A 10,921-nucleotide genomic window follows, 5' to 3' on the forward strand; every position below is an offset into this window, starting at 1 on the left:
ATTTAAAATTCTGGTTCTTGCTTTAAAGTCTCTACATAATGCTGCTCCCACCTATCGTTCCTTCCTAATACACGAGTATGTCCCGTCTAGGCCCTTACGTTTTGCCAAAGACTTGCGTTTATCTTCTGTTAGGCCTCCCACCTCTGATGCTTGCCTTCAAGACTTTTGTAGGGCTGCATTTTTCCTGTGGAACTCCCTTCCCTTCTTCACCCAATCATTTTTTCACAAAAGCGTATCAATTAAACTGTTAATGGCCCCCAACTGATTCCTCCCCTGCAACTGTCATTACTTTTCTAATACTATCCTTACTTTTTGTGTCACTTTACCCCACTCCCTCTAGCATGTAAGCTCATTGAGCAGGGCCCTCTGTTCTGGTGCGTTTAACTTGTCTAGTTACAATTACGTGTTTGTTAGTCCACCCACTGTAAAGCGCTACAGAATGTGTTGGCGCTTTATTAATAATTTAGGTGAATTAAATATATAGACTCCAAACCTATTGTATTGTATATGCTGAAATATAGTAAGTGAGTTTCCTTTTCTAATGTTAACAGGGAATTTCTCTACCTGCTTCTGGAGATTCACTGCCATTCACTGACTGACTACTGCTACAGGTACCTTGCAGCCAAATGATCTGAATAAGGAAAGTGATTTGCAGAGCTAGAGCATATCGTCAGAAAAAAAGTCTTCATCAGGTAATACTTCATGGGTGATAATTGGCAGCAAGACAGGATTAAGAATGCTGCCACCACTGAAATCCTATGGAAGATACTTCATTTCACATCAACACTTTCCTGTCTATGAAATCACTTAAAGGAACACTATAGTCAACTGAGCCACTACAGCTTAATGTTGTTGTTCAGGTATTTATAGCATTTCCCTGCAGGCTTTTCAATGTCAGCGCTGCCTTTTCAGAGAAAAGGCAGTGTTACTTTACTGCCTAGGAACACCTCTGGTAGCAGTCTCTCAGACGCCCACTTGAGGTGCTTCCTTGGTCAGTGCTCTGCATGGAGACGCTGAACGCACCCCATAGAGATGCACGGATTCAAGAGGCGCTGATTGGCATTGTTGCGCAAGACTCTCAGTATTACATTATCTGAGATCATCAAGGTTGATGATCTCAGCCATGGAAGCGTAGCCAGCCACGGCGAGGGATGAAAAAATCTAAAGGCCTAAAATCCTTTAAGAGATCCCTCTCTACATATCTCAAAACAGAATGCATCTGTCATGGTTGGTTATATATTTCTTACCTGTTCAATGTTAAATTTTGTATATATATGTTGTTTGTGCCCCTCTGTTTTTTTTATTGTATTGCACTCTATTCTAACGATACAATGTTTTGTGGACTCAGGACATACTTGAAAACGAGAGAAATCGTAACGTATACATCCTAGTTAAATATTTTATAAATAAATCACATTTTCATTGCAATCTGTGGGGGCATAGGACCTAAACAGTTACTCCGTGACTATAGTGTTATGAACACAGGTTTGTATTCCTAACACTATAGTGTTCCTTTAATACATCGTCTTTGCTGACTATAAAGATGATGTGGGATTGAATGCTGGTGCTGCTTTTTAATGTCTCCGGAGTAAAGTATTATGACACTAAATAGATCACTTTTTTTTTTTTTATTCTTTATTTTTATTGTGCATGTGGTTACATATAGACTTGCGATACCACAACAGTATTGGCAAGCAATTTAGGTTACAGGTTAGCTTTGACATGGTATATGAAGTAAATGCACAATTTTTAAAAGTAAAATCAAGCTGAACATTAAACAGAATGGTAAATCTATCAGTATGGAGTAAAGTAACAACAGTCTGGATACACTAACTGGCAGTGCTTCAGTGTTAAAGAACATACTTAAGGGCAGGCTATACATATTTAACTGAACACAGGCTGTGAACCAAGGAGTTTTCAGGCAGGACATCAAACACTGGGATATTGCCAGGTGCAGGTGAGTGGAAAGTATGGCTGATAAATCGTTTATGGCTGTGCCAGTAGGTAGATCATCAATACAAATTGCTAATTAGTAGGTGCAGCCTAAGTGTAAGCCATACAGGGATTTATGCATCGTAGTGTTTAGCAGGTTTAGCAGACACACATTTAGTAATAGCACACTAGAGTGGTTGTGGATTCTGGTTATATTCTCCAGATTTTGAGCTGCAGTGTTAATAGGAGTGACTAGGTAGTAAAAACCAAGTAATATAAGTAATAAACTAATGTAACAGGAATGTGCATTGGTGCATGCAATGGGATAAACAGCAAAGTAGAATATAATGCCCGTAGGAGATTCAGAGTTGTTGGTTATAATTCGAGTGAGGTAAGTGATGTGCTGTAGAGTACCCAAAAACCTGTAAAACTCAAAGGGGCAGCAAGCATTGATTTCCCCTACAAATGCAATGGTTAAAGGGTAGGTTGGATGGCCACACCGTTCAGCCGATACCGTCTGTGGGTATTACACTGTCCTCCAACCCGGAGAGATACCACAGGCCTTTGAGCCTTGAGGTGAGTTGGAGAGCCAAGCCATATTTGTCGATCAGAATTTCCCTCAGTATCTCTGGCAGGTCTGGGATCCCAGTGCTAGATCGTAGCTGTGTGCGCTGTTCGTGTTGATAGTGATGAACGCTTTCTGCTCCGGGAGTGTTGTTTGCTTCTTTCCCTTCGGACGTGCGCCAGGGCCGACTGTGTCTCACGTGTGTGAGTGCTGTGGGTGGTCTGGGCTGGATCACTGAGAGTTTTAGCCGGTGCCTCCATGGGGTACTCACTATCCGAGGCTGAGAGATGTGTGTGGACGTACCCACCCTCGTGAACAGAGTTCCAGGTAAGGGTTGGCTGGTAGCAGGACGGCGTTTTCTGGGTCGGGAGGGATCCACGATTGCCCATCTCTGTGCCTGTTCAGCAAGCATCGCCCAGAATTGGGCCCAAAAGCGATCAAAGGCCTCTGCTATGTGATCCACGTGGTGGGGAACAGAGATCAGGTGTCCGTGTGGTGGCCACCTTTGCTGCGAGCATTCCGTAGATTCAGATGCTTGGTACTGATTATCACCCTGCACTGGGTTGTTCATAGGCAGGCACTCCGTGGGGACCGGAATAACCCCCACCGGCCCAGAGGGGGGAGAAGCTTGGCCCAAATTGTCGTCGATATGTAAACTAGAAAATAGAGTTCGGTCCAGGTGGTGCCCAGATGAACTCAGGGTTCAGATTCAGCTGGTAATGTGTGAAAATCAGCAGGTTATGGGCCAGTTTCTCAGTTTTTGCCGAGGAGCTCTTTCAGCAAGCGTCCTGCTCGCTCTGTAGTCAGGCCCCGCCCCCCAGTAGATCGCTTTTAATGCCTGTACGTATTGTTTTGTGGTTTATTTTCTCTCCCAGAAGGAGCCATATGACCCTATGGATGGAAAACGAACATTTCTTATTGCTACAGTTCTTTCAGTGCAAGATTCCAGCTTTACATATCCTGCTTGTCACAACTGCTTCTCCCGGGTGATCCACACTCACAGCAGGTAACCAAGAGAGAATAAAAACTAGATTTCTTTTTTTAGTTATGATCCATTGCTGAATGTGATTGTATTCTCTTAACAGGTACAACTGCCCCAGATGTGGCTACAGTAGCAAAGAAACCAGTCAACGTTATAAACTGTGCTTGAAGGTCGCAGAGGGCCACAAACTTCATATCATCACTGCGTTTGGAAGATGCCTGGATCACATATTTGGAATCAGTGCCAATTCTTTGCAGCAGTAAGATTTTTTTTCCTTGCACCAGATAAAGCCAGCTTTTGCCATTTCCAGAATAAAAAAATGTAAATAATTGTTTTATGTGATTAAATTGAAAATCAAACACACAGATTTTTTTTATTATTATTTTGAGGTAGCTGATGTTTTTTTTTGCTCTGAAGACATATCCAGAATCTTCCCAAACACAAATGTACTTTACCCCATGTGAAACCCTATCATTTCTTCACTTTTCTCTATTTATATAATTTTATATGTAAATGAATGTTCTTTGCATCACTGACCCACAAAGCCCCTCTAGTAGCCATCTGAGTGACTGCCACTGGAGGTGTCCCTAGGCAGTAGCAATGGAACATTGCCTTCTCTCTGAAAATGCAGAGTTTACATGAAAATGTCTGTAGGGACTGACTATACTCACCATAACAACTGCAATAAGCTGTAGTTGTTCTGGTGACTATAGTGTCCCTTTAATTTGTAAAAGTGTTTCTTCACACATAAAGCATTTTATATGCAAGCTGAAGTGCTTCAGGGATCTAGAATGTCCATTTAAGTCAATAGTCTGTCTGTTCCTTTTGTTGCTGTTTCTACAAAATACACAAATCTGTATCCATATACATGAACACATTAAAAAATAGTAAACAAAAGAAAAAAAGTTTTTAGCTTTTTTCCAGTGTTGAATCTCCCTCGGTGCTGCTGTGCCCTCTGCCTACCCCCCGAAGTGATTGTGGTGGTATCTCCTCCGCAATAAATGTCCATAACGCTCCTCCTAAAGAACAGTGGGGATTGTGTGCAAGCTTTGCTATCAGCTGCATATGGTTACAGGACAAAGTTTCATTGCCGTATTTAAAAAAATGTCAATGTTTTACACTGCAGGGTTTACTTACTGCTCGTTTAATGAAGACAAACTGCTTGTTTAATGAACACAATTAAACTGCTCGTCTCTTCTATAGGCATCTGCAGGATTCGATCCAGATATCAAGCAAGCTGGAAAGTGACCGTGCCCCGGACTTATTCTATAAAGCGGTGGAATATTGTTTCATTGGCAGGAGTTTTCTGTTTGGGGTGAAGGTTCGATTATTTTTATTATTATTATTATTTATTGTGGTTAGGGGATACAGTTTATATGCTAGTCTACCATAGTTTTTAAACATGTTCACAAAGGCATGTTCCTCAAAAAGAAATAACTCATATTCTTATGGTGTTTATTTGTTAACACAAACCTGCAGCCAGGAATATTACTCGCACTAATGATTCTCTATGGGAGGTTACAGCTAACCGTTTTGAAATGGTTCCAAAACAAGCAAGTGCCTGTGACAGCTCTATGTGGTCTATTCCTCAACACCATCACTGGTGGGAATGGGGATCTGAGTGCCCCTGGCTATTGCTGATTTCCTAACAACTGAGACAGTCCAGCAATAGACCAAGATTGACTCCCAGGCTCTGTGGTCACCCTGGGAGCCAATCACAGAGATCGTATGCTTTAGGTAATGTAATGTGATTAATGATTGGCTCTCACAGCAACAACTGAGCCTAAAGTCACAGACTAGGGTTGTATAATTAAATATAGTATCTCAAATATCAAGCAGCACATGCAGACTCCTACTATCATGACCACTTCCACTTTTAGAAGGTGGTTGGAGTAACCCTTACCTTCAGCCAGTAGCTTAATTCATGTTTTTCTTCAATAAAACTCCTTTACTGCAACTTTAAGAAGGATTTACTAGTAAGCTTAAAGCGGCATGGTGTAGTATTGCTTTATTTGTTTGTTTGTTTTTTAAATGTTTTTCTGTATTAAGGCAGACTCACTGTAATGTATGGAAACATCAGTTGTGGTATTGATTTCACTTTTAAATTCCACATGATATGTTATTGCAAGTTTTATGAGATAAACATTCTATTTTAGAATTTGTCTTATTTAGTTTAACGGAATAGTAATTCTGAGTAGATTATTTTGCTTCATATGTATTCCATATTAAAGGAACAATATAGGGTCAGGAAAACAAACATATATTCCTCACCCTATAATGTTAAAACCACCATCTGGGCCCCTCATGCTTCCCTAAATATAGTAAAATCTTACTTGTATTCAAGCCTGAAGCTGTAGCTCTGCATGCTGTTTGCCTCAGAATCGCAAGCTGTCTGCTGACATCATCAGAAGTGATAGCCTGATCCAATCACAGTGCTTCCCCATGGGATTGGCTGAGACTGACAAAGAGGCAGATCAGGGGCAGAGCATGATTCAAACACAGCCCTGGCCAATCTCCTCATAGAGATGAATTGAATCAATGAATCTCTATGAGGAAAGTTCAGTGTCTGCATGCAGAGGGAGGAGACACTGAATGTTTGGATGCATTTTAGGCAGCCATGACCCAGGAAGGATCTCTAACAGCCATCTGAGGAGTGTCCAGTGAAGTTATCACTAGGCTCTAATGTAAACAAAATTTTCTCTGAAAAATGCCTGAAGGTAATGATTCTACTCAGCAGAACAAATTCAATAAGCTGTAGTTGTTTTGGTGACTATAGTGTCCCTTTAAAGTAAAAGGGCATGAATGCAGAGTGTGATTCCTACTTCGCTGTCATCGGTATTGTATATTTTATTCAGATTCTCTTGTGTACATGTGTATTAGAAATATGAAGTTTACTAATGTGATTTGGGATGGTGTGGGTGTCTGTCCCCACAACGTCTGAGCAGATCCATAGACATCTGATGTAATTCAAGCTCAGGTGGAAGCATGGAGTTAAACGTCTGCATCTTTTGCCGTATCAATGAATGACTGAATTGTATAGCTGCATCTTTTATAATACAGTACAGATATGAAATTAAATCATTTTTCTGAATGATTGCTTAGGGAGGGCCTGACAATATGTATTTATGTTGTGTAATGATCATCTTGTCTCCAGATATATATCTTCTTGAATGCTGTTTCACCTGGATCACTCGTAGTCATCTTGTGACGTCGCTGTATCATTGTGGTCACCAAGTGAAAGATTAGTTTAAAATCATAAACTTTCCAGAATTTTTTTTTTCCTCTCTTTATTTTATCTGAAACAATAAAAAAAAAAAAAAAACATTAAAGGGTTACTCCAAACAAAAACCATAAAATGCTAGTTTTTGTTAAGGTAACACTTTCTTAGATGGTCTGCTACCTACCCATAAAACAGTATAAAAAATAAAATAAATGCTAAAACTCACATCTATTCTATCGCCAAGTCTAAGTTCCCCATGCAGCCTGATCCTCCAGACCGACATGCTCCTCTTTTGCTAAAGGGGCAGGTAGGTCATGGAAGACACACTGAGGGGTGGAGAGGGCCATGCTGCCATTGGCTGCCTAGTGCCAGCAGGCTCACATCAGACGCCAACTTTGTACAGAATAGACATGAGTAAATCCACCTCCAGCTTCTAAGGGGTTAATCTCTTGTATGTTTCAAAGCGAAACGCTGAACATACAGACTCCAGGCACATTGATCACTTCAAATCAATGAAGTGGTCGTGGTGCTAGGAGTGACACTTTAAGATAGATGAGTGCTAGTCATTCTTGCTGCTCGGTAAAATTAATAATTTACTATACTTAATGCTAATATCATTGATATTTATGTTTTATTTACAGATTCCTGCAAATCACTGTGACAAGGATCAAGGCTGCCGTCTTTCCTCATACGGATCTGTCCAGCATATGTTTGCATGCCAGATTTGTCTGCCAAATGGTGACCCTATTGGTTGCACAGTTATTCAGCACTATGATTATCTCTTGCAATGCTTTTTGAGTGGTCAGCAATCTATAAACAGTGCATCAAGTCCTTCAAGTAACAATAACCAAAGTTTGGACCTCTCATGCCCTTCGGCGAGCAACTATGATCTATGTCCAGATGAGACTCAACAAAGATTAGATTTTTGGCAAAAATCTTTGGGCTTAACATCTGTCGCATCAGCATCTGTGGCTAGCACAACAGCAGAACCCTCCACCTGGGAACTGAGTAGGAATAAGCGGAAGTCGTTTGCACACTTCTCAAGTGACACCGGAGATCATTTTAACCGAGCATCCCATTCTTTTCAAGAAGAAATTAAATCTGACACATTCAATATCTCTAATACTAGTACACCAAAAAGCAGATGTGCTAGTCAAGATGCAAACATTGCTCCACTGGTTTCCAAAACTCATAGGAATATTATTGAATGTAGTCCCTTTTTATGCACACTACGATCTACAGATTCCCCTTCAACATCTAAAACTGCTTACAAGGAGGAAAATGTTGGGCGGATGCTGTCTTGGAACTCTGTTAATTGTACGAGCCAAGTCATTTCCCTTTGTTCTGTTGATTTGTCTTCCAAGAAAAGTAACACAGCTGGTACCCATCAAGAAGAGACAGAAATATGGGAGGATTTTCTGTTCTCTGAAAGTCTGAGTGAGTTTATAGCAAAAGTTGAAAAAGAAGATGCAGAATGTCAGTTGAGCTTTAGTGCATGTAAACAAAACTTGAATACACTAACAAATAGTTCTCCCATCCGGCATTGCGGTATCTCTACAAACAATGGGTCAAACACAATTGTGAACGAGAAGATTCCATTTACGTCTAGCAACTTATCTAACCTATCAAAAAAGGATGAGAGTTTTTCCTTTGTCTTGAAACCAAGATGTCCAATTGCTGCACAACAAAGTAATTTTTTAGGACAAGAAGATAAGCTTTATTCACCTGTGAGAGATCATCTCTCTATAGCCACCAAGGAAAATTGGTTAACACAAGCATTGTTCTTCAACCCGAATGGCAAGACAAGCTTAACTAGGGGGAAAAAATTCAACCGAAATAGTTTTGGTTTATCCATACAGCACGGCCGTGACATTCAGCTAAACTGCACACAGTTATGGGATTCTGACTCCACTGAACATCCATTAGAAGCCAGTGATGAGAAGTACAGTACTTCCGCAGATCTTTTTGAAACTAGGGAAAAGATAGATGACACTACAGTACGAGGGACTCCTGTAGCATGCCATAACTTTGTGGATAGAGGCTTTGATGGTAAAATTAAAGAAACATGTTTTCCTGTAAATGTTGTTACTGCTGCAGATGAAGATCTGACCCAAACTGATGTCTTTGTTCCATGCTTGCAGTCCACTCCGTTAGTGAAACGTATTTCTGGGTCACATCTGCTAGGGATTAACAAAAAACCTTTGAATGTCTTATCAGCTAATAAGACAGGCCTAATCTTCTCGTTGCGTGGAATATCACGATGTTCACTGAGAAATGATTTGCTAAAGAAAATGTCTCAAACTTCTTTTTTAGAGAGTACCGGTAATTCAATTCTGTTTTGCACTGTAAGCAGGTCCTCTCTCGCCCTAAAAAGTCCAGCTCTGGGAACTTTTATTAGTCATTCTGATGAATATAGCACTCGGCCATTGAAACAAATACTCCCTGTGTCTCAAGTCCTTAATCAGGAAACACCAAGAGCTGGACCATCATTCCATAGAAGAACACATACTGCATTTAAAGCTGCTAAAATGAAATTTCCTTCAGTAGATAAAGAGAACACTAATGACCAAAAAGATCTGTTTAGCAATGTAATAAAGAGTGCGTTTGAAAAAAATAATTATAAAACAGTAAGGAACAATGAAATTAATGGATTTCTAAATAATTCTTTGGACTTATCACCTATTAACTGCTTACCCTTTCCCGTTGTGGAAGGCACAGAACCAAACCCTTTTCCAAATGACTGGTCTCCAGAACTATTTGCTGAAAAATCAAATACTTGCCGCCAGGAGGAGAGTTTGCAAAGACGTTTGTTTTAAAATTTCAGTTCTGGTTTTGGATAAGACGTGGGGAAGTGGAATTCTTGTACAAAAGAAACTAGTCAGTAATTACAATGTGTAAGCAAAAAAAAACAAAAAACATTATTACTGTACGTAAAACACTGCAGGTTGGATTTAACTTTTTTGTTCTGGTATTCAACTAGTCCTTGCCCTCTCATCATGATTAATGGAAGAGCTAAGCATATAACATAAACTGCTGGCCAGCAAAACAAGCGTGAATGTTAAAAAGTAAGTCGATGGAAGCTGTTGCTAACTTTTTACAACTTTATCACTGATTTCCATTGCTGCTTTTTTATGAATTGAGCTAGACTTGTACACTTTGCTGTCTTCATACATCTCTAGAAGAGTGGGACAGGGGACCTCCTTCCACAATATTTTAACAAAGTTGTTTTGGTACTTAGAGTATTCTTTATAATATATAATTATTAAATATGTACAGATTTTAAATGGACAAATTAGGCACCATAGCAACTTCATCTAGATTAAGTTGTTATGGTGCTCGACCGGTTTAAACCCAAAGTAAGCATCTAGTGCCAATCCTCAGGTCTCCTAGGCGGCTTCTGAATATCAGTTTCAGGAAGCATGGAGTGCCGTCTGGCAGGGCCAGCGCTGATTGGTACCCCAATAACTCTCCATTCATAAAACTGGCTTGAAAAATATATTTTTCTTTTCAAGCCAGTTTTATAAATGGGAAGTCACTGATTGGCTGTTAATGTCAACTGACCGTTCTCAGCCAATCAGCAGTGCCTCTGTTTGGCAGAACTCTGCTTCCTGAAACTGAGATTCAGAAGCCGGGTGCTGCCTGGGGCACCTGAGGATCTGCGCTGGAGGCTCACTTTGGGGCTCGAGAACAGTTTAACCCCTTAAAGAGACACTATTGGCACCCAGCTTCAGCTCATTGAAGTGGTCTGGTTGCTGTGTCCCTGTCACACTTAGTCCTGCAATGTTGAAGTTTTAGAGAAACTGCAGTGTTTACATTGCAACACTAAGACAGATATTACCAGGCTTTAGGTCGTCTGACACTGGACGTCCTCATGCTTTGCCTGAATAGATCCAGCGTTGGTTAAATCCCCATAGGAAAGACGTCGGTGGAGGCGGATTGACGACCCAGAGCATAGGGACATCGCTCTGGAATAGGTTAAGGGTTAAAAGTTTTTATTAAGGAATACAGATTTGTATTCCTAGCACTATAGTATGCCTTTAAGGCAAGAGTGCACTCGGGGCCTCCTGGCACAATAATAACTTAATTTACATTAAGTTGTTTTGGTGAGTGGATTGCTCCTTTAAAATGTCTTAAGCTCCAAGATCAATGGACTTCCTAACAGTTATGGTAAAAAAAAAAATGTTCCACAAATGTAGAATGATTTGCAGTATTAAGACTGAGT

At 40.4% G+C, this 10,921-nt stretch overlaps 1 protein-coding gene across 1 annotated transcript; it reads left to right on the plus strand.

Annotated features, from left to right (window-relative positions):
* The first annotated feature begins 681 nt into the window (after positions 1–681).
* On the plus strand, positions 682–9,741 carry DDIAS (DNA damage induced apoptosis suppressor). The gene is made up of 5 exons (XM_063431249.1): positions 682–692; positions 3,376–3,503; positions 3,583–3,738; positions 4,683–4,800; positions 7,341–9,741. The coding sequence occupies exons 2-5, from the start codon at positions 3,391–3,393 to the stop codon at positions 9,513–9,515; spliced, it is 2,562 nt and encodes an 853-aa protein (XP_063287319.1). The 5' UTR covers positions 682–692; positions 3,376–3,390; the 3' UTR covers positions 9,516–9,741.
* Positions 9,742–10,921: the final 1,180 nt, after the last annotated feature.

Source organism: Pelobates fuscus, chromosome 1 (assembly GCF_036172605.1).
Source record: "Pelobates fuscus isolate aPelFus1 chromosome 1, aPelFus1.pri, whole genome shotgun sequence".
Classification (NCBI taxonomy): Eukaryota; Metazoa; Chordata; class Amphibia; order Anura; family Pelobatidae; genus Pelobates; species Pelobates fuscus.

What these genes read in the sequence shown, in the direction of transcription:
- DDIAS (XM_063431249.1), top strand. Translation starts at nt 3,391, where the DNA reads ATGGATGGAAAACGAACATTTCTTATTGCTACAGTTCTTTCAGTGCAA. An exon ending in AGTGCCAATTCTTTGCAGCA is followed by an intron (nt 3,739 to 4,682) that starts GTAAGATTTTTT and finishes TCTCTTCTATAG; the next exon opens with GCATCTGCAGGATTCGATCC. An exon ending in GTTTTCTGTTTGGGGTGAAG is followed by an intron (nt 4,801 to 7,340) that starts GTTCGATTATTT and finishes TTTTATTTACAG; the next exon opens with ATTCCTGCAAATCACTGTGA.